General features: G+C 31.1%; 2 protein-coding genes across 4 annotated transcripts in view; both read left to right on the plus strand.

Annotated features, from left to right (window-relative positions):
• The window catches only part of LOC134721816 (NEDD8-activating enzyme E1 regulatory subunit-like), a 30,948-nt gene extending 17,641 nt beyond the window's left edge, over positions 1-13,307 (plus strand). The window contains exons 12-20 of one of the 2 annotated variants that reach the window (XM_063585054.1): positions 874-933; positions 1,797-1,857; positions 2,170-2,318; positions 2,644-2,685; positions 6,840-6,876; positions 8,300-8,386; positions 10,076-10,218; positions 10,805-10,878; positions 11,413-13,307. In XM_063585054.1, coding sequence (XP_063441124.1) covers positions 874-933; positions 1,797-1,857; positions 2,170-2,318; positions 2,644-2,685; positions 6,840-6,876; positions 8,300-8,386; positions 10,076-10,218; positions 10,805-10,878; positions 11,413-11,572 — 813 coding nt within the window. In that variant the 3' untranslated portion in view covers positions 11,573-13,307. The remainder of the gene's footprint in view (positions 1-873; positions 934-1,796; positions 1,858-2,169; positions 2,319-2,643; positions 2,686-6,839; positions 6,877-8,299; positions 8,387-10,075; positions 10,219-10,804; positions 10,879-11,412) is intronic. The other variant, XM_063585055.1, reaches the window with a different exon arrangement.
• Positions 13,308-17,177: 3,870 nt separating this feature from the next.
• Positions 17,178-22,890, plus strand: LOC134721817 (uncharacterized). Of its 2 annotated transcripts, none has more exons than XM_063585056.1 (2): positions 17,178-17,373; positions 21,058-22,890. In XM_063585056.1, the coding sequence occupies exon 2, from the start codon at positions 21,062-21,064 to the stop codon at positions 22,739-22,741; it is 1,680 nt and encodes a 559-aa protein (XP_063441126.1). In that variant the 5' UTR covers positions 17,178-17,373; positions 21,058-21,061; the 3' UTR covers positions 22,742-22,890. The 2 variants fall into 2 exon arrangements, with proteins under 2 accessions (XP_063441126.1, XP_063441127.1); XM_063585057.1 differs by having other exon boundaries at positions 17,181-17,369.
• Positions 22,891-24,326: the final 1,436 nt, after the last annotated feature.

The raw sequence follows: 24,326 nt of genomic DNA on the forward strand, positions 1-24,326 counted from the left end.
TTTGTCCGTTCATTGGTTCGTCTGTCCCTCAGGTTAAAGTTTTTGGTCAAGGTAGTTTTTGATGAAACTGAAGTCCAATCAACTTGAAACTTAGTACACATGTTCCTTATGATATGATCTTTCTTATTTAAAAACCAAATTAGACTTTTGACTTTTCATGGTCCACTGAACATAGAAATTATAAGTGTGAGTTTTAGGTTAAAGTTTTTTTTATTCAAGGTAGTTTTCAATGAAGTAAAAGTCCAATCAACTTGAAACTTAGTACACATGTTCCCTTTTTGGTTGATCTTTTCACTTTTAAGGCCATATTAGATTTTTTACCCTATTTCACGGTCCATTGAACATGGGAAATGATAATGCGAGTGGGAGTCTGGGACATCCTATATTTTGAACACATTCTTGTTTATTCACAAAATGATATGGTCCTTATACTTTAAATTTCATGAAATTGTTCCTATACTTTTATGGTTATACCTTCAATAGTTAGAATTTTATGAAAATTGTACCTGTTTTGGCTTTTTGTAAAACCTAAAGATATTGAATTGGTACATTATGTAATAATGTGAGTTACAGATTCAGTTTGTATTTCCTTCCACATGCCTAACCTACTGTCATTTCAGAGGTTGGGATATTCATGTCCTCCTGACACATCTCATTTATTTCAAGTAGATCATTTATTCAATTTTAAAATGTTTTAAAATCAAAATAATACGTACTGTAGCATTTTGTAATTTCATGTTTTATTTAAGTTCATAAACAAGAATCAAATTTGTTATAAATACCATTACTACATTGTCAACAATTAATCATTCAGTGTGACTATCAGTTTAATCTTTTAAAACTTAGCCTATTAATATTCTATTTCTAATTTAGATGCCAAGTGAAGTGAGAAAGTTGTTTGAAGATCCATGTTGTAGTAACTTAGATACTGAGGTATGATAAATCAGATATGTCCTTGACCTGTAAAATCAGATATATCCTTGACATGTAAAATCAGATATGTCCTTGACATGTAAAATCAGATATGTCCTTGACATGTAAAATCAGATGTGTCCATGACATGTAAAATCAGATATGTCCTTGACATGTAAGATAAGATATGTCCTTGACATGTAAAATCAGATATGTCCTTGACATGTTAAATCAGATATGTCCTTGACATGTAAAATCAGATATGTCCTTGACATGTAAAATCAGATATGTCCTTGACATGTAAGATAAGATATGTCCTTGACATGTAAAATCAGATATGTCCTTGACATGTATAAAAGACATTGAAAATGATATTCAATACATTTCTGAAAAAAAGAGAATTATTCATTTATTGTTTTACACCAGCATTATAAAACTCTGATATTCTAGAAAATGACAATAACCTTTTGCATATTGGAATGAATAACTTAAGAATTAATTGACTGTAGTTAGATATAGGAAGATGTGGTGTGAGTGCCAATGAGACAACTCTCCATCCAAATAACAATTTAAAAATTAAACCATTATAGGTTAAAGTACGGCCTTCAACACGGAGCCTTGGCTCACACCGAACAACAAGCTATAAAGGGCCCCAAAATTACTAGTGTAAAACCATTCAAACGGGAAAACCAACGGTCTAATCTATATAAACAAAACGAGAAATGAGAAACACGTATATATTACATAAACAAACGACAACTACTGTACATCAGATTCCGTAGTGTTTATATACATGTTAGATAGTCTAAGTGGGGTTTACTAAATAAAGAAAAATTGCCAAAAAGATTCTGAATAGACCAAATTTGGTATAATTTATTTTGCAGAGTTCATCTTTCTGGATTCTAGTGAGAGCAGTCAAAGAATTTGTAGATAATGAAGGAAAAGGTTAGTACAACTACAGGTTCTCTTAAACACGCCCAACATCTGAAGAAGCAAGCTCCATGGAAACAATGAAAAGTACATAGGTCTTGCTATTAAATTAAACTCCTCTGTAAAAGGAAAGTCCTATGTAGGTTTTTGCAAGTTTTGTGAAAAATGCGTTGATATTTTTTATACAATTTACAGTCTGTAAAGCTAATTCAAAATTGTGCACCAATGCAAAACTAAAACCTGAAACTAAAAGCAGCTATTTGGTAAAAATATATGATACAAATTAGTTATATTAAGTAAACAAAGACGAGGCATTGATTGTTGTAGATTTATTACCTCTGCGTGGAACAATCCCTGATATGACCGCTGACTCCAAGCGATATATACAGTTACAGCATGTATATCATGGCCAGGCAGACGATGATGTTGCCGTAGTGACAGAGAAAGTTCGTAAAATAGAACAGAGCATTGCAAAGGTAAGATTCATGTCCATTCAAATTGTCTTTTAAAAAGTGAACAAATTTAAAGTGTATTGTTTTCTGCAGGAACTTTTATATATTTTGGGTCCAATGTTAAGAAATGTTTCAAATATGTTGTATAAATATAAAATAGTTTTGAGTTAACAAATTAAAACAAAGATGTGAGGTATTTACATGAAACATAATATTGTTCAACTAAATATCATTTGAGGGAATGGTAGAATTTTTAAGATCTAACATTTTTTTATATATACATGATTGGTCATGGTATTTAACAGTCCAGCAGTAAAATTATCTAAGATGTGGTTTTGGTCTGTTGTAGGAGGAACCGGTCAACACATTAAATATGCCACCACCAAATTATGTATGATGTTTTTATTCTGTTACCCTTTATTATTCCTGGACAAAGGAATTGTCAATGAATTTGGCTGTCTGGTGCATTTTACCATTAAATCTTGAATGTCATTTAGCTAGAGAATAATTTTTGTTTTCATTCAACAGTTGTTTAATTTTTTGGAATATCAAATGTTTTTTGTTTTTCAAAGTGAAAAGATCTATTTTTTTCAGCATTTTTAGATTGCTTAAAAGCATAGAAACATTTGAAATTACGGATACCAGAAGTATTCACTGCTATCAATAATAAGATTTAAAGTTCTTTTACAGAGTGGAAAAATTTATGGATAAGATAATTTGCAAAAGATGTGCGTGCCCTCATGGGAATATATATATCAGATTCATATATAGGCTACATTTGTTTGTGTAGATAAGTTAAATTCAATTAAAAGAATGAATTTGAAGACAGGAATAAACAGATGGCAAAATGCACACTAAAATATAAAATTAAATTGGAAAAAAATTAATTATATTTATGAAAATTGCTGCATTTAGTGTAAAAATTGATTCAGAAATTTACAGATAATCTTCTGACCAACGATTCAAAGCCACATTGACAAACTCCTTCAAAATGGACCATTTGTAAATCAGAAATAGAATGGAACAAAATGCATGAACAAAAATATACATTGTATTAAATTATGTTTCTGGAAATTAGTGTTATTATTATTTACAGATATTTTTAATGTTTTAGTGTTAAAATGTAAGATGATTTTTTTTTATACAGAAAAGATGTTTAAATGCTACATGTAATTGACAGACCATATAAATTATTATTTGAAACAGGTGTAAAATGTTCAAGAAGAAGCAATATTTAGGGACTTCATTAATAAAAAATCTGCAAAATTTTACATTTTAAGGAATGTTTTTGGTTAGAGTTGAAATAATATAGTATGCAAATCAAGAGTTTAAATGCCCTACTTGCAAACTTTATGTTTGCAAAATTAATATCTAAAAACAAACAAGGCATTTAAACTCTTGATTTGTGTGCAATATTATTTTAACTCTAATATGAATAAATGAATGTGACCATCTACCTTTCAGCACAAAAAACTGAAGACTTTAAAAACATTTTCTTCATCAATGGACAAATATCAAGCTCTACAGTACAAAGTTTTAATTACAAAAGAAAAACCAAAATCAAGCTGAATAAAATTGGGAACAAGTAATTCTAGCTACCTGGTTCTTATACTGCAAATTCAGAAATAATTGCCAAGTTTTTATTAATGTGAATAATACAACTGTTTGAGTATCACAACAATAAGAACTCATATTCCAATACCGTAAAGCGGGTTATTTTCACAGGTGTAAATTTTCACGATTTTCATAGAACTAGGTATACAAAATATTTTGCCGGATTTTATTTTGGCTGATTCAAAACCTTATGAATGCCTTTGAATTTGCCGTTTTAAATTGGCGGAATTTATTTTGGCGATTTTGTTTTATAAACGAAAATTTACCCCCGCCGAAAATAACCCGCTACATGGTATCTTATAGATACATCTGTAAGCAGTTTGTCACGAAAGTACAATAAATTATCTCACATTTTTGTTCATTCTGCTGAAATTGCAGTAATATATGTGCACACAATAATTTCTAAATTTGCAGTTCCTGAAAATAACAATGATACATAGGGAAGGGGACAATATAATTTACTTTATAGGATGATAGCAAGACTTTTTTTATCTTGAAAACTTTGTTGATAGCTGGCTTCTTATTTGTGTAGGTTTTAATAGACAGTCTTAATTTATTCAATAATAGACCATATTATTTGGTGTATTCTAAAGTAATTGTAATGTTTCTAAAAAAAATATATATAAATTATCTTATTTTGTGTCTAAAAGTTATTTGTGTCAATTCATATTACACAAATTTTGCATCTGCCCTGCAAACTGAAATGATGAAAGAAAAAACCTTTTTTTGCATAACATTTTCCTAGTTCTGTTTTCCAAATGGTCCAGTTGCACTTTGTTATACAGTATGAATGATATTTTATAGTTGCTATGAATAAAAAGCTGCATATCTCAAGTACTAAGTACAAAATATATATGAGTATATACCCGGGATATTTTAAATTATGTTTGAACATGATTTGCATTACTGTAAATCCAGAAATAGTTAGGTTTATGTCTGATTCTTATTGCTGAACAAGGGAGGCATACGCAAGATTGATTATAATTATTGCAATTTCAAGAAATGCTGTATACAAATAATGAAAAATATGAAATGCAGGTTTTTAATTTTGAAAACCTAGGCTGTCACATAATTTTTGCAATAATACAAAATTACAAAAATTTCTGTATTTGCAGTATATATTTATATTTTTCTAAACAACACCACCAACATTTTAATTTTTAAGAATATTTTATAGTAAATTAGATGTTTACAATTGTATATAGCTACTACTTCTATACTCATTCCTGTGGCTGATCTGTAGTTTAAGCAGGTGTATGTTAAACCTTACAAACTAATGGTGTAAAGTTCTGAATGTTTTGGTTCTTCCATATTAACTGTAGGACTTAAGTTTTCGAATGTTATTATGTAAAAGATGATTGAAACACTCATAAAAGGATTGCTTATTTATAGAATGATATAGCTAAGAACAGTTATGATGACATATACTCTTATTTATACTTTTCCCTATCTTTTGATAGAAACACTGCAGATTTTTCAACTTTTAAAGGCTTTTTCTTTTGAAAATCAAGTGCTAAGTACTGATTACATGTTGAACATAAGTCATATACTATAAGCCAAGCTGAAAAAGGGGAGGGGCTACATATACTATAAGCCAAGCTGAAAAGAGGAGGGGCTATACTATAAACCAAGATGAAAAGGGGAGGGGCTATAATTGTGGTTAGATGTGCAGCTTTTTTTCTAAAGCTTGAGCATGAACAGCAGATCATTCTGTTTTATTGATAAATGTTTTAAATGAAAAATGTATTTGTTAAAATTATTTGTTGACTCTAAAGTTTCTATAAAATCATTTGATTATGAGGACTGTTAATGCAGAGGCATGGAAGCTTTATCCTGAAAGCTTATATATTGTACCAGTCACCACTTACTGAACAATTCATTGCACTGGTGTTGCTTTAAGTATGTGTATGAGTCATGCTGTTTCATTAAACATTGATATTCAACAAAACCCCATTAGCTTACATTGCAGTTCCAGCCTGATTGTATAATATTTGAAAAAAAATATAATATTGAGAATGGAAATTGGGAATGCGTAAAGAGGTTTAGATCTACTTATTGCTTTATTTGTATCATAAATTGATAAAGTACATTCCTGAAGGTCCAGGACATATTGTATCATAACTAATGCAGTGGTAAAAAGTATATTAATTATGAATGTGGGGTCAATAATCAAGTGAACAAATAATTCTAAATAGTCAAATTCACACTTGACTTCATGAGTAAGTTTAGGAGATATCCTGGTTACAGTGTAATATAAAGATAAATCAGTTCATTGTAAAAATGTAGTCTAAATTCAGAAATTATTGTAAGGTTTTTATAAATGCTTATAATCCAACATTTTGAGTATTACAAAAGTAAGAATTCACATTTTACGTATATCTGTATGCATTAAATTTCCTGGAATTGCAATATTTAATCTCACATTTTTGTCCATTCATCCAAAATTGCAATGATAAATGCATTTACAGTAGATTGTTTTGTTTTTGTGAATTTCTAAAGAATGTAGTGGGATTCTGCAGCCATGCTTCAACCATTGATATTTCTCTAACTATGAAATTATTTCTTTCTTGTTCAAAAATTATTGCAAAATATGAAAATTTTATAACCATTTTAATTACTAGTAATAAGCAGTATACTATCTATTTAAATGTGATTTAGATTTCCTTCATTCTGTTTAGTTGTGTATCTCTGAAACATGTTTACATACAGTATTTTTAAAAGCCTAGGTACACAAAGTTTGTCTGTTAGTACAATGTATGTGTAGTCAATGAAATATGCCATTAAATATGATGAAAGTAAAGAAATAGATATTTTTTCATGAATTTTTAGATTTTTTTCATTTAATTATTTTCCTAAGAAAACAGATTGTAGTTCCCTTGTTGATTATACTGACTTTAAATTTTAAATTTTAAAAAATGATATCTATTACAGGAAAGCTGCATATCAGATCATGATATCAAACTATTTTGTAAGTACATGTATTACTGAATATTTAACAGGATGATGCTTAAATTTGAATTATAGCTGTCTCGTCAAGTTTGATTAAATTGCATCAATGTCAGTTGTTGCCTCAGGCAGGATGGAGTCTGTTCGTAGAGGGGGGATCCAGAAATCCCGGGCTCAAAAACACCCGATCCTGACGTCTTGAAAAAACATCCTGCCCCCCCCCCCCCCCCCCCCCCTCTTCTTATATTTCATATTTTTAAAATACAATCTACTCTGCCCCACCTTGGAACATAGTTGATGACATTGAAATACAGAATCTTTTTCAACAAAACATATTGCCAGTCAAGGTCGTTTAAAAACTTCCATTTGTTGTACAAAACATCAAGAACTTAGGGCGCACTATGTTTGCGCGCATTTGGGGATTAAAATGTTTTACGTTTGCGGGCAGCTTTTGATTACATTTGCGCGCATACATTTTACAGGTAAATTCAGGTAAAAATATAAATCAAAATCAAATTAAATTATACATTATTCAATGGTTCAACATTTCAACTTTATGTACTTGTCCCGATTTTGCTGATGTACTATGGACTTATATACTTACCATGCTTATTTATATATATGATTTTTTTTTTTGCCAATAAACACATTACAAAAAACAATTGTATTTTCATAACGGATATGACTATCAATTATTAAATTTAAAAATAGTTTGTTAATTCAAATTATATATTTTTCATATTTTGACCTGAAGGTTTAATCACAATAAATTGGCTATGTCACAGATTTTCTTAACATTTTGCATAAGTTTGACTGGTTGAATTGTATCTGAAAATCGAAAAAAATATGCTGCTTTATCTCTTTTTTTCCTGCTTAATGAGATTTATACGAACTAAAGGGGTACTGATACTTGTAAATAATTGAGCAAATTAATAAATAAATAAGAATTACATACACATGATACATTACCTGTATTTCACCTGAGTTTACCTGTCAAAAAAATGCGCGCAAATGTAATCAAAAGCTGGGCGCAAACGTAATTTTTGAGCGCAAATGTAATGGTAATGTGCGCAAACGTAATGTACCGAGAACTTCCAACCATGTAACAATTAATGATAGACTCCAGGGCTTCATTTCATAAAATATTTAAAATGGACAATGCCTAGGACTAGTAAAAAAATCAGTGCCAATAAGGGTTTTATATAAAAAATAAAAAAATATGTCCCTTGGGATAAAATTATGGGGAAAATTTTATTGCATGCGCTTTAATGTGAACCATTTTTACCAGATAAATATGAAAATTAGATCAAAGTAAATTGTTTAATCAAAAACCATATGCGTTGAATTTGTTATTCATAATTATTTTTATAATTTTATGCATTATGTGATCTATATTTTGTCTTTATTTTCAATCTACACAATAACAGTACTTCTATTCACTTCAGGTAAAAATGCTGCATTTTTAAGAATATTTAGATCGAGAAGTTTAGCAGAGGAATACAATAACAAAACAGCAAATCTACAAGAAATAGGTATTTGATGACTTGTAAATATAGCTATAAAAAGAGAATGTCAATGTTTTCCTAGTTTTGGTCCTATATATTATTGGTAATGTGGATGACAGCACTCTAGCTTTTATAACACCAAAATTTTCATATAAACAATGTATTACAGTTCAAACAATTTTTTTACACTGCCAAGTTATTATTGTGATAAAAGATTTTTTCTTTGCCACACATTAAAATTTCTAAAAATTGATGTCATTGTGTATTGTAATGCCCATCATTTTGGTAAAATGAAATACTAAAATGATTTGAGTTACCAATTGTTCAGGAATTTTATGGGCTTGTATTATTAAATGGACTCTTAAATTCTATCATCTAATTGTAAATTAACCTTACTGTATTGTGAACCAACTAAAACTTTTCTACAGAGTGATCTCCACTGGGTAAAGGAAATGAAACTTTTGTCAGTTCATTTAAGAAATACAATAGCTACTGTTCTCTGTGTTGTTTATTCACAATGACCTTTCAAATGTTATACCTGAAATTTTTTATACCCCACCTAGGGGCATTCTGTTTCTCTGTCTCTGTGTCCTTCTATTCCTTTATTGGTCGGTCTGTCCCGCTTCAGGTTTAAGTTTTTGTTCCACTGAACATAGAAAATGAAGGGCATCTGTGTACTGTGGACATGTTATTGTTTTATCTAAGTTGATCAAAATACATGTATCAATCAACCCACAAAACTACATGTTATGTCTTACTTATTTACTATCAATATCTATGAAAACACTGATTTAAACTAAAAGTAGATTACAGATAATGAAATTATTACAGACATTGAATGAAATTTTTTTTTTTTGTTGTGTTTGACCAATTAAAACTGGAAAATGACGACATTTTAATTATAGCTGTCTTAACATGTAATCCTTATCTAAAAAAACACAATATACACTAATTTCAATAGGAACAATGCTACAATCAACTGTTTATGATTGTCACTGATTCCTAAATGACAGTATTTTGCTGACACATATGTAGACTTTCATAATTTATTTAAACACTTCAGCTTTAATAAGAGTATCATTTTTACATTGATGTTTTTTATTAAGTCTTTTATTTCCTTTTAAATTACTACTAGAACACACCTGTGATATCGCGGGTCTGTGACTGAATTAAAGTATATAACCATGCGTATGCCTTATTTTAGTATTGGTATTGTCATCTGATAAAGTCATGCCGATTATAAGATGCACAGTTTTCTCTGCTTTCAAAATTTTTCTGTTTGAACCCGTCAACCTAGAACCTATCAATTATTGGTGATATTAATAATTTTGAAAACAAAAGGGCCTGGAATGGAGTATTTTTTACTCAACAGTATACAGCAAAACTCTAAATACACCGTTTGGAGGTGCGCCTGTCAAATGGGGAATGTACAGATAAGGTAATAGGTAATAGGTGAATATACTATTGGTATCGGTGTCGGATTCGATCTGGAACTTCTTAATTATTGGCAATATTAATTACGTGGAAAACAACGGGGCCTGGAGTGGTGTAATTTTTATTCAACACCATTGTACTATATTAGTTATATATAAAGTTGAATTCTTTGATTCATCGTTTTTACGTGATGACGGCTGACAAATTAGACCTCGTTATTTTAGTATTATAGATAAGTTTCTGAGCCCTTTCCTTGGTTATAACAAATATTATTTTTTTCAGCTCAACATTTAGGAGATGAAGACAATGATGACGACTTTGTATTCTATGTATTATTGAGAGGCGTAGATAAGTTTTACGAGGAATATAATAGATATCCTGGTGTATACGAAGACCAAATAGAAGCTGATGTCCTTATGTTAAAGGTAGTTACTCTTATATTTAGAAAGTGATTGCAGTTCAAATTTGTTGAAGGTTGTTTGGGAAAGTTATTTAAAACCACAAATCTCTACCAGTTTACATGTATCTTAGCATAAATATTTTTGTCGAAATGTCATTTGCATGCTTGTTTGGTGAACACGTAATTAATAATAGGAATAGTTTCACATTTAAGCACTTCAATTGTTCAATGAGATTATTGGCAGTTACACATATGAAATGCTCTTCTTAGCTATACTACATGTTTTAACTTACAAAAATGATTTTCTTATCAACACATAAACTGAATATAAATATCCTTCTCCAAGGAACATGATGCAGTAATCTTCATGAGACAAATAAGTTTAAAGTAAAAGACAATTGTTGCTATTTATCAAATTTCATCAAATACTTGATCAAGTTTTAAGCCAAAAAAATCCATATGCTTGAAATAAGACTTGAAGGTTGTATGTAACATATTATACTTGTAAGGAGCTCATCCTTCTTTTCATTTTTACATTGATTGTTGATTTTTTGGTTGCTACTTCATTTTCCCAAAATCTTCTTTTTATTTAATATTTCCTATAATTTCAGACATCAGTACAAAAGATATTACATGACTGGGGATTAAATCCTACATCAATCAAGGATGATTATATACATGAGATGTAAGTAAATGTTGTTTCATCTTGTGAATATGGGTCTCGTAATAGGACACCATTTTTCTATTGTTATAGTCAAGCCTTAGTTTAGTAATTATGATTTGTTTGCAATTAAAATTGTTAAATATGACAAGCTTTCCAAATAAAACTTACTGCTTACCAGGGAAATGTTTGTATCATGTTTGCTCAGTTTCCTGCAGTAAGATATTTTAAGGATAACCCATCATAACAAAAAAGCGGAAAACATATTTCAATTTTTACAGAAAGATTGCTTAATATAAAAATAAGAAGATGTATAAATGTCAATGAGACGGCTATTCACCCAAGTTCAAAGATATGAATGTAAGCAACTATGGTCTTCAACAATGAGCAATGATTTTTCCAGAGATAAAGAGCCAAAATAAAAACTGACCTTAATGCATCTTGTTTATATCGTTGAGTAAAATAAGGATTGTAAGATAACAGCAAATGAACAAAATAAATAAAGATGCAAAATGCATGCAAATATTATATTGTCTCTCTAATAATTTTTTGTTTCAGATGTCGGTACGGAGCAGCGGAACTACACACAATATCATCTTTCATAGGAGGGGCTGCAGCACAAGAAGCTATTAAAATAATCACAAAACAATTTGTCCCATTTAATAATACATATATTTATAATGCTATGAAACAGTCATCATTAACTGTACAGCTTTGATATATTTATATAGGCATAGGTTTTCAATTTAGGAACAGTTCACCAATGAATCAGAACAAAAATAATCTGCTTGAAAAGAAACTTGAACATTTTTTTTGTGGGTAAAGTTAGGTGGATGTAATTTTATCTTGCTAAACATTAAAGGAATTGTAAAAGCTTGTAATTTATAAAAACTTTTATTATAAGAACTGAAACTTTCTTCTGAGGTCTGCAATAGAAAAAACAGTGTAACAGTGGTGGGCTCTGGTGAGCGATTGAATTATAAGATATTGTACATGTATCATAAAATGAATTTTTCTTTGTGAGAGGAGTTGTCTCCCATGAGGTGGGACTAATTAAGAAGGACTATTGTGAAGATAAACGACATCATATTTCAAAGTTTTTTCTTAAAAAGTTACAAGCCTCAACTTTTAATCAAACTAGAACTATCAAAGATTTTTTTACAATGAAAAATTAACCCTTCAATAGATTTAGGACATCCAAAGGTTTTTTTAGAATGATTTCTATGTGAACTCTTAGAAAAGGTGCCTTATATTTTTAAAAGAAATTGTAAAAAACAAAAAGATCAATCCATATATGTATAATTTCTATTTAGATTTGACTGCATTGAACCTGGCTGAATTCCTTTGGCAGTCTTATACTGAACGCTCATGGGCTTCAGTTTATTCATTTTTCTAAGTTCTTGGTTGGTTGTCCGCCCTCAACTCAACTAAAGAATTTTTACAAAGGTATAACAAAGTCAATAAAATACATCAAATTCTCATCATTGTTAGTTCTACTTGTAAAATTCTTAATTCTGTAACATCATCATTACATGTCAAACACCGGAAGAAATTTAAAAATACATGAAGTGGTCAAGAGAAAAAAGGCTGGAAAAAATTTGGATGGCAACTTTGAGAATGAAAGTTTAAATGTCGAATGACTGCCGAATTGGTACAAGAAGTGTGATGAATGATATATTTGAGGAACTGTAAAACATTATTGTTAAGTTTTGTATGAAAATTAAAAACAAATATCTAATTATTGTGAAATTTATTAAGTATTTCTAGTAATTTTATTGTTATGTCTTGATAAAGTCACAAAATGTATAACAGATATATATATTCAAATTTTTTCTTGCTGAATATTTATGTTATGTTCATTGTGAGTTAAAGGTTAACAAATGTGAAGGAAATAATGTCCTACTGTTCAATAGTAAAAGAATATACTAGTAATCAGCTTTCAGTAAGAAAATGAAAGTCATTATATCTTATTATCAAAGTTTTTATTTTGTTTATTATACTGTTAATTCAGAAATTATTGCGATGTTTTTATTATTGCATAAAATGCGACAAATGATTTAAACTCTCATTTTGAGTTTTTTTTATATGAATGGAACAGGATTTTTCTCATTATCGCAAAAATTGAAATCACATTTTTGTCCATAATGACAAAATTGCAATAATAAATGCACTCAATAATTTCTGAATTTACAGTCGGTCATATGTACGAGAAAATTTTTTTTCTTTCTGAAAAGTTGAATTTTATATTCATATCAGGGCAAAAATGGGCTTTGGCCAAATCTTACCATCTTTTTTATGAAAATTCACATTTTGAAGGGAAAACTGCTTTCATATTTTAATTCACTTCAAACAAAAAGTAATGTAACAGCTTATCAGTGTGTTGTTTGTACTAAGCAAGTCTGATGTCTTTTACATAATAAAGAGAGAAGCTGAAAAAAAAGATTTTTGTACAACACTAAATCAGTTATTTGTTTTCTTTTATTATATACTAACATCTACACAATGAAGAAAAAACACACTTTTATGACACTTGCATTAATTTTAAGCAATTTGCTACAGGAACTACCTCAACAAAAACCTTTTTGGTAATAAAATGTTGCATTGTGCATGATCTACAGCAAAACCAATTGGTTGCGTCCTTTAGCAAATACAAAAATTAAACAGCAACAGTTTTTAGAAGAAAAGTGGTTCTTACTTTTATAAATTTTCATTTGGATGGAGAGTTGTCTCATTTGCACTCACACCACATCTTCCTATATCTATATACTATGTGCTAAACAGGTGCAAAATTAGGTTATTAAAAATTTAACATCAGAGATGATAGATATACAAATAAAAACCTTTGGTAAACATTGATGAGACAGAAACCCACTAATACAATTAAACAAGAAAGTCAGAATGCAAACTTCACTGATAGACCAGTGTTTATATGACTTTTACAAAGCTGATTAATTCATAGTTTTTAATTAATGCAGCATATATTCCCAAGAACAGTTGTCAAAAATGAGTTTCTAAATGTTCAAAAGACATTTTAAGATGCAGTTATTCATCTACTGCAATGGTAAGACTAATCACTATATTTGCAACAACATCCTTATAGTTATCATGTATATTTTTAATGCAGTAGATGCAATTCATTATCATACATGCCAACTGTCACTATTTGCGGGGTATTTCCCCCATGGAGGCTCCCAAATTGAAATTTTTAAGGAGCAATTATGTCCACAATTTTAACAAAACAATTAATTTTACAATGAATTGAGGCTTTTAAAAGTAGGAAGAAGCCAAAAACCAACATTACACTGTATTTGAAGGCCCCCTTGAAGGTTTTTATACGACCGCAAAAATTGAAAAACTTTTGGTCGTACATGTATATTGGTAACACATTGGCGTCGTCGTCCAAATACTTTTGGTTTTCGCACTGTAACTTTAGTATAAGTCAATAGAAATCTATGAAATTTAAACGCAAGGTTTATGACCACAAAAGGAAGGTTGGGATTGATTTTGGGAGTTTAGTCCAAACAGTTTAGGAATTAGGGACCAAAAAGGGCCCAAATAAGCATTTTCTTGGTTTCGCCCTATAACTTTAGTTTAAGTAAATAGAAATCTATGAAATTTTAACATATTAAAAGGTCTATGACCACAAAAGGAAGGTTGGAATTGATTTCGGGAGTTGAGGTCCAGAATTAGGGTCCAAAAAGGGTCCAAATAAGCATTTTTCTTGATTTTCCCACCATAACATTAGTATAAGTAAATAGAAATCTATGAAATTTAAACACAAGGTTTATGACCATAAAAGGAAGGTTGGGATTGATTTTGGGAGTTTTGGTCCCAAAAAAATTAGATATGATCAATCTAACCATATGTATTTAGATTTTGGATATTGGAATACCACAAAGGGATGGTAAGAATTGTCTTTGGGAGTTATGGCTCAAACTGTTAAGGAATAAGGTGCAAAAAAGGGGGGAAAAGGGTTTCCAGGTTAATGGACAATTACTTGAAGTACAAAACATAATTTAAAAGCAGTGTAAGGTTGGTAATTAAAACTCATTTTAATATCTCTCTGCTCTTAAATTATGTATATCGGAAATTTGCCAAAAACTTTATTATTAATAAATTCCATTGAAAATTTGCAAAAAACTTTAGGTTAATGAACTTCATTGGAAATTTGCCAATATAAAATGTTGCATTGGAGGTATCTTTCTTTGTCCAGAATAGTAGTTAAATTAATTTAAATCATGATTGTATGACATTTTATGATGTATTTAAATGAGTAGTTATTGTTGAAAACTCCATAAGAAATTTGAATTGAGATCATTTTTGGAATAAGGGAAAGGGGGAGGTGAAAAAAATTGGTGGGGTTCATTTTTTCTTATTTCAGATTTCAGAAATGAAAAAGAAAATTTCTTCAAATATCAAAGGATTAATATTCAACAGCATTCTTAATTGCTTAAAAGCAAAAAAAAATCATTTTAAGTGCATTAGACCACATTCATTCTGTGTCAGAAACCTATGCTGTGTCAACTTTTTAATCACAATCCAAATTCAGAGCTGTATCCAGTTTGAATGTTGTGTCCATACTAGCCCCAACCGTTCAGGGTTCGACCTCTGCGGTCGTATAAAGCTGCGCCCTGCAGAGCATCTTAATGTTATTGTATGGCCTTCAACATAGAACTTTGGCTCTCACCATATTAAAAGTAGGCTATAAAGGGCACCAAAGTTGACCAGTGTAAGACAATTCAGACTTTATTCATACAAACAGCCTGATTAATATATATAAAACAAATATCATATACAGTATAAACATTTATCAAATATACACTAAGAGGTTCCTGACTGGGTGACAGGTATATACATATATATAGTGTATACACAGACAAGTTGATATATTTGCCTGGTGCCATGGATCAATATTAGAGTAAATACATAAAAAAAACATAGTTTTTTATGTTCAAATTAATAGAAGGGTTAATATACTGGTCTGTTTTCATTCCATTGCACTTGTATTTTGATAAATTCTTAAAAAAAAATTAAAAAAAAAGGGTCACTTAGTTTGGTTTTATTTTTATTTTTAGTGTCGACTGGACCAATTTTGAACTTTTATTTTTATTTTTTATTTCGTCCCTTCGACCCTATTTTTTTCCAAATTTTCTCATTAAACAGATAATAAAAAAGTCTGGCCTAAGGTCTATGACCACAAAGGAAGGTTGGAATTGATTTCGGGAGTTGAGGTCCCGAATTAGGGTCCAAATAAGCATTTTTTTTTGGTTTTCGCACCATAACATTAGTATAAGTAAATAGAAATCTATGAAATTTAAACACAAGGTTTATGACCATAAAAGCAAGGTTGGGATTGATTTTGGGAGTTTTGGTCCCAAAAAAATTAGATATGATGAATCTAGCCATGTATTTAGATTTTGGAATTTGGAATACCACAAAGGGATGGTAAGAATTGTCTTTGGGAGTTATGGCTCAAACTGTTAAGGAATAAGGTGCAAAAAAGGGGGGAAAAGGGTTTCCAGGTTAATGGACAATTACTTGAAGTACAAAACATAATTTATGGAATCAAAAAAAAAAATCATAAATAAAAAGAAAATTTCTTCAAACATATTTTTGAGGGGATAATATTCAACAGCATACTTAATTGCTCTTGAAAAGACAAAAAAAAAAAATTAAGTTCATTAGACCACATTCATTCTGTGTCAGAAACCTATGCTGTGTCAACTATTTATTCACAATTCAAATTTAGAGCTGAATCCAGCTTGAATGTTGTGTCCATACATGCCGCAACCATTCAGGGTTCAACCTCTGCAGTCGTATAAAGCTGCACCCCGTGGAGCATCTGGTTTAGGAGTATGGCAGTCATCTTGCACGCAAAAAATCCCATGGGATTTTAAAAACTTGGCAAGTATGCATTTTATTGAACTGCAAAAATATTTGTTCCATAGCTATTGTCTTTATTTTGGTCCTGGTTGAGAAAATAAAGGGATACATTGTCCTTTTTATTTTCATTTTATTTATAAAGTTTGCAGACTCAACATGCTCAATTTTGCTGCTGTCTGATGCCTTGGTCCAGTGACAAAATCAATTTTAAATGTTAACTTTTGTGTTAATTTCGTAATCCTTCATATGAATTAAGCTGACACTGTATATCAGAAGAAGAATGTCAAATAATATTGACCTTCAATTGGCTTTAGATCAGGATAAGGATTCATAAGTTATATTGCGTTCTTCTTTGTGCTTTGTACAATTGAATACAGTATTTGGTTTTAAGGCACATCAACCATTGTTATTTGTCAGCGTCACTAAAGCGTTTCAAACAGTGGCCGTTGTAGTAACTATCTCAAGCAGCTTATTTGGGTTTATATGGCCATAATAACCACGTGACAATTTGTTTACAGTTGTTCTGGATGATTCACGAATCGCCAAAATTACACCCTTCACTAGGCTGATTCATACAAGATAAAGCTGCTGATCGTGACAGAACATTGAAATACCTTTCACATGAGAACATAGTAGGTAAGTTGTTTTTAATTATAGAAATATAATCATTGTCAATACCTCTCTTAGTCTCTCTACTCAACTATATCGATATATCCACAGGAGGTTTTTACGAGAGAAGCTCTACTGTGATAGTCGAGTTGACAAGACCCTCATTGATAGGATTTCAACCTCCTGTGATATATCTGGATACCTGGATACTATTTATATGTAAGTAGTGACCACAAGAGCAGTGCAAGTTTATTAAGACCTGTGCAACATTAGACTATATACTGACATCTTAAAAGAGGATTGAGCAAATAAAAATTTAAAAAAGTTAAAGAAAGTACACACAAGAATTCCGTAAGTAAAATTAAATAAAAAAACAAACAATATGGTATCCGCATTTAAAGAAAGATATTAATGCTGTAGAAAAAGTGCAGATGAGAGCAACTAAATTGATTCCAAATATACGATATTTAAGCTATGAAGACGGATTAAAAGTATTTAAATTACCTTCCCTAACTCACAGTAGCTAGGAGAAGAGGTGATATGATACAAGCTTTCAAAATATTAAAAGGAATTGAAGATATATCTATAAATGAAAGATATTTTATTGTCATCAGTACAAATTCCCGTGGGCATAATTGGAAATCAGCAAAACCTAGAATAAGATGTAACACTTCTTTCAGTTAAGACATTTCTCACAATGAATTATTAATGATTGGAACAACCTACCAGTTGAAGTTATTTCATCAAAAACCTTTAAAATGAGTATAAGGCAGATTTTACAGTATTGTGTTCTGTCTCCTACTTTCATGTTGCTAACGTGACGGAGACAAAAATGAGTAACGTTAGCAACATTTGGACATGTCACATGAGCAACAACATCTTTAAAAGTTAAAATGTATGCACATAGTGATGTTTAATATATGCCTGGAGTAATAAAATTGTACAGTCTGGTTTAGAATTTCTAAATATACAGAATGTCATTTGCAGGTGTACTTTATATCAAATGAATACCCAAGAAACCAAAAAAATAGTAACGTTAGCGACATTTGGACATGTCACATGAGCAACAACATCTTTAAAAGTTAAAATGTATGCAAACAGTGATGTTTAATATATGCCTGGAGTAATAAAATTGTGCAATCTGGTTTAGAATTTCTAAATATACAGAATGTCATTTGCAGGTGTACTTTATATCAAATGAATACACAAGAAACCAATTCGTAATAGTAACATTAGCAACATCTACTATCATGATATTACGTTTTGTTGCGAATGTCTTTTTGATGGACGGAATACATTTCAGGTCCTCTTGTAACGATATTACATACAACTTGCCTTTTTTGCTTCCCCATCATGTGAAGGAACTGACTCCGAATCTATTTCTGCAAAGGGCGATATCGTAACTCCTATACAGGAGAGTTACAGATCTAAATATATGTTGCTCACGTGACACTGATTTGGACGGAAACCTAGAGCAGTAACGTTCGCAAAAAATAAAACAGCCAATGATATTGATTCCTCAAGTCCTTTGACCCCCTTACGTCATCCAAATTTAATATGATTGCTATTTTCAATTATTTATAAAACCCAGGATAAAAATAACTACAATTGGCTGTCTGAGAACCAACAAGAAAATTGCGATTGTGACATACCACAATGGACGGAAAAGACGTGACGTTAGCAACAATATTATTAAATTACCTTTTTTAGCCTTTACCAATAAAAATCTGCCTTAAAGTTATGAGTAAAACACAAAAGAAGACTTTTTATTAAAATATAAGTCCATGTTATTAGGCTCCACTTATAAATAATACTTCAAAATTCCACTCCAAATAAGCTGGATGTCAGTAAAGTAGGTCATGATGTCTATTCCATGTCCAATATTTTGAAATTGAAAACCCTCTAATTCCAACAAAAAACACAAACACAGAGTAATTTTTATTTTTATTTACTCAGAAAGACACATTTTATTCAATAACATAATGCATTACTCCATTACACAGTCTGTTTCACAGTTTCAGCAATTGCTTTTTTGATGGATACACAAAAACAATAATTCCTTCTTATTGTAAAATCTGCCATAAACTGTCATTGGGAGTCAGTCATGTATCAGTTAAGAAATTGATGAGGACTCAAATAGTTTTCTATATATAACTTTTTAATTGTGTGAAATATTGCACCAAATCATGCAGGATTGATGATTGTATCAGTTTTTGAAAGTGTACCAAAATATGGTGGCCTAAAAAGGATAGAATCCTTCTATATGAAAGCAAAACAGATAAAATTATTTATAAGAGATAAGGCATCAATCCTTATTCTGATGAAAAATGCATTTGATTTAGTGTTGTAAATGACATGTATTGGATGAAATTTCAACTGATCTTTGCGACCACAATACTTGTTTATACATGTACCATATATATATAAATAATTGTATAAACATGATATAAGAAGATATAAGTATAATATTGTATACTAGTATTATCCTAGTATTGTTTTGATACGACCGCAAACATTTTTGGGGATCGTACATGTATAATGGTATGATGTTGTCGTCCGCATTGTCTGTGTTGTCCGAAAAACACATTTGGTGTCCGCACAATAACTTAAGTTTAGGTGAATGGATCTCTTTGAAATTTGAAGGGTCAATACCACTAAATGAAAGTTGGGATTGATTTTGGGAATGACAAATGAATGATGGTCCCAACCTTTTTGGAATTAGGGGCCCAAAACAAGCATTTTTCTACTTTCAGGATACATTTTATGAACTTTTGTATAAGACATTATTAAGTATTTCAATTTCTCTAAAATTGTGCCACAATATTTAATACCACAAGTAGAATGTTTGAATTCATTTGGGGGTTATGGTGCCAACAGTTTAGGTATTAAGGCCAAAAAAAGGTTCAAAGCTAGCATTTTTGTAATTTCTTGACAATAACCTGTGTGTAGGTGTATGGATCTGTCTTATACCACAAGTTCCATATCACAATACAAAGGCTGGGATTGAGTTGAGAGTAATTGTCCAATTCATTCAGGAATTAGGGACCAAAAAAGGGCCAAAACAAGCATTTTTCTAGTTTCCAGACAATCTTTGACGTTAACTTGTGTTTAAGAATATGGATCTCTCTGAAATCGTACTACAAGGTTCCATACTACAAAGGAAAGGCTGGGATTTAGTGTGGGGGTAATTGCTCCAAGGGGGGATTCAAAAAGATTGGGGGTTCCAATTTTTTTAAGGGGTTCAAAATTTTTCAAATTTCAATTTTTTTTTCAATTTTCAAGAAGAAGCTTTAATGGCACAGTATTGTGCAAAAGATTTGTAAGATCTTAACATTATTTTGTGTCAGAAACCTATACTATGTCAAAGATTTGATCTCAATCCAAATTCAGACAAAATCAGGCTTAAATTTTGTGTCCAATTTTGCCACAACTGTTCAAGGTTCAACCTCTGTGGACGTATGAGGCCACACTCAGCAGAGCATTTTATATTACCGGTATATAAAATATAATTTCACTAATTAGTATGATGATCCTGAAGGTGCTTCATAAACTGTAAGACTGATGGGGAAACACTTTTGTCATGTCAAGGACTTGCCTGAATATTACAGATTTTTTGTTTTTAAGATTGTTCTGATATACAAAAACAATGTGTCAGTATTTGTCATATACATGTACCTATTTAATCATCATAATCTTTTTTTATATTTTCAGAAAAATGAGAACTTATAAAGATAACTTTAGAGGCACTAGTCGTCTACTGCCAATGGAAAGTTGGAGTTCAGACAGGTCAAGACCCACGTTGCGATGCTATGATTACCCACCATGCCAAACTGGTACCAGCATGTGGAATCCAGTTACAGAAAATTTGGCAAGACCATCATTACCAAGAGAATTTTCTAGGCTTGGGTTTGATAGTGGAAGAGATAAGTACATAAGGGATGAACACTTCTCTCCTTATTCCACATCAGATTGGGAATCAGATGGGCACAGACTTTTCAATAAAGCAAATAATGGAAAACTTTCTAAACCTATTCCTACCAGACGAGTTCAGCATGAGGCGCATGATCGATTAGTTCAAATTCCAATTCAGCACTATTGTACTAAAGAACATAAAACTCTCCAGAACTCACGGATTCCAGAATATAAAACGCTACCCACTACAAGGAGGAGATATGTGAACTATAATGATAATTATGTTGATTTATCTGATGAAAGTGATGACATTTACAGTGAAAGTCTTTCTGATGATTCAGACTGTGATATAGCTCCTTTTGTTAACAGAAATATAAACAATAGTGGAACAGATGTAAAAACTAGACGAGGTCGATCAACTTCTAACCCTCGTACTCAACCATATTCCATAAATACTAGAAACAAATCTTCAAATGTTGAGACAGACTGCAGGTTAGAATCACCACCGAATACTCACCCTTCCCGTATAATACCTGCGTCAGATGATATTCGAAGGTATTCATCAAGAACCGGACAGCCAAGGTCGTCACATCCAGGTATAATTTGTTTATCTGATGATGAAAATGACAGAAGCAGTAAACGAAAAGATAGAATAATGTCAGCATTACCTTCTTCAAGTAGGTACGAAAATGATCTTTCCAAAATTTATGATGTTGATATCACAAACCAGAACAGAAACTTGCCTTCATCATCAAAGCATAGATCTACTGAGAAATCTTATATCATTGGAGATGAAGATTTCAATGGTGGCAACATTTCAGGTGAAAGAAATGCTAGCTTAAGTGAAAGAGCCATCTATATTGATGACAAAAAACAAAGTTCATTAAGGTCAAATACTGATTCTGATGGGAAAATAATGGCTACACCAAGTTATCCAGCCTATGACATGATCCGAGACGTAATCGAACCTGAACAGAGACAGGTTGATTATATTCGTGGTGATGGCAACTGTTTCTTCCGAGCTTTAAGTAAAGTGATATACAACACAGAAACTTGTCATGAAGAACTTCGCCAAACAGTTGTAGATTTAATGGAAAAGTATCCAAAAGATTTTGAACAATTCATTGATGTGAAATCTATACATTCCCATATAATTTCAATGAGGAGAGATGGGACATGGGCAACACAAGCAGAAATATATGGTGCTGCAACATTACTGCAACGTGATGTATATATGCTATCCCCTGATCATTCCGGAAAATTCTATCGCTGGTTGCTTTTTTCACCTAGATTTAAACAAAGTGATGTTGATTGTTTTGACCTTTGTTACATAACTTTATGTCACACAAATGGGAATCATTATGACAGAATAGCCCCCCTAGTGGGCAAGTGTAACTGTGCACTGTTGCCACCTCAGTTGTCAGGGGCCAAAGGTCATGTGGATTTGACAACAGAATCTGAAGAGGATTTATTGATAGTATAATTTTACGTGTACATTTACAATGAATGGTATATATAATAATGTTTTTGTGTACTGACTTGCCGTTTTAGTCTTTCAGGTTTTTAACTATTCAAGCATTAAAGTGATCATGTATCTATTATATCTGTTATATACAAATTAAACATAGAAAAGTATTTTAATTTGATGCTATGGTTTTTTTGTGTTGCCAGTGTCAGACACAGATCGTAAGACATGAAAATGCATTTTCTACTTACCAATGTCAACCAGTACAACTATGATATATGTGTATGGAAGGATTGTAAGGTGTACATTGTACATGTCTAGATGGCAGGGATCAACAGACCTTAACCTTATTACCATGGTTCAGTGGTCACAGTTAAGTTTGTGATTTTTTATTTTTTTTATACTATATGCAATATGTCAACTATATTTGGTGTATGGAAATATTTTATGATCTATATGTCAGTCGCACAGGTTTTATTTGACCTTGACCTCATTTTCAGGCTTCATTACTCTGTGTTGAGTTTTTGTGTTTTGGTCTGGTTTTTGTCGAGCCTGCAACTTTTGTTGCAGAAAGCTCCACATACATGTAGGGAAAGTTATCCGGCGGCGGCGTTAGCTATCTTCTTAAAAGCTTTATATTTTAGAAGGTGGAAGACCTGGATGCTTCATACTTTGTATATAGATGCCTCATGTTAAGAAGTTTCCGTCAGTCACATGTCCAATGTCCTTGACCTCATTTTCATGGTTCAGTGACCACTTGAAAAAATAGTTCAGATTTTTTGTAATGTTGAATTCTCTCTTATTATAAGTACCGGTAATAGGATAACTATATTTGATATGTGCGTACCTTGCAAGGTCCTCATGTCTGTCAGACAGTTTTCACTTGACCTTGACCTTATTTCATGGATCAGTGAACAAGGTTAAGTTTTGGTGGTCAAGTCCATATCTCAGATACTATAAGCAATAGGGCTTGTATATTCGGTGTATGGAAGGACTGTAAGGTGTACATGTCCAACTGGCAGGTGTCATCTGACCTTGACCTCATTTTCATGTTTCAGTGGTTATAGTTAAGTTTTTATACGACCGCGAAATTTGAAAAAATTTTCGTCGTATATTGCTATCATACTGGTTAGGCCACACCAAATTAATTAATAGTTCTTTGAGATTTTACCCAAAAAAAATGGGGCGAGCGAGCGAAATTTAAATTTATATTTTTAAATTCTTCGCCTCAAATTTTGAAGAAATATGGAGCGAGCGATATTTTTTTATATCTTTTACCCAAAAGAAGCAACTGAATTTTCAACTCACTTAATTGAAAGGGGACATAATTTGATAAAATTAAATTATCTCCCTTTTTATATGTATTTCAACTTTCTGCATTCTTTTTCATTTTGTTTTGTTGTTTGTATAATTAACACTGCACAAATATACACTTTTGAACATATTTTTTTATGCATGAACTTTATATGGCTATCTGCTTTTAATATGCACTGCTTTCATCTGTAGTATATGCACCTTCTGGTCCTTAGACACCCTCTGTAGTATGCTAGCTAGCTTCTTGTAACATAACTGCATGGTGTGTGTTTTGTGTTTATGCATATGT

The sequence above is a fragment of the Mytilus trossulus genome, chromosome 6 (assembly GCF_036588685.1).
Source record: "Mytilus trossulus isolate FHL-02 chromosome 6, PNRI_Mtr1.1.1.hap1, whole genome shotgun sequence".
In the NCBI taxonomy this organism is placed as follows: Eukaryota; Metazoa; Mollusca; class Bivalvia; order Mytilida; family Mytilidae; genus Mytilus; species Mytilus trossulus.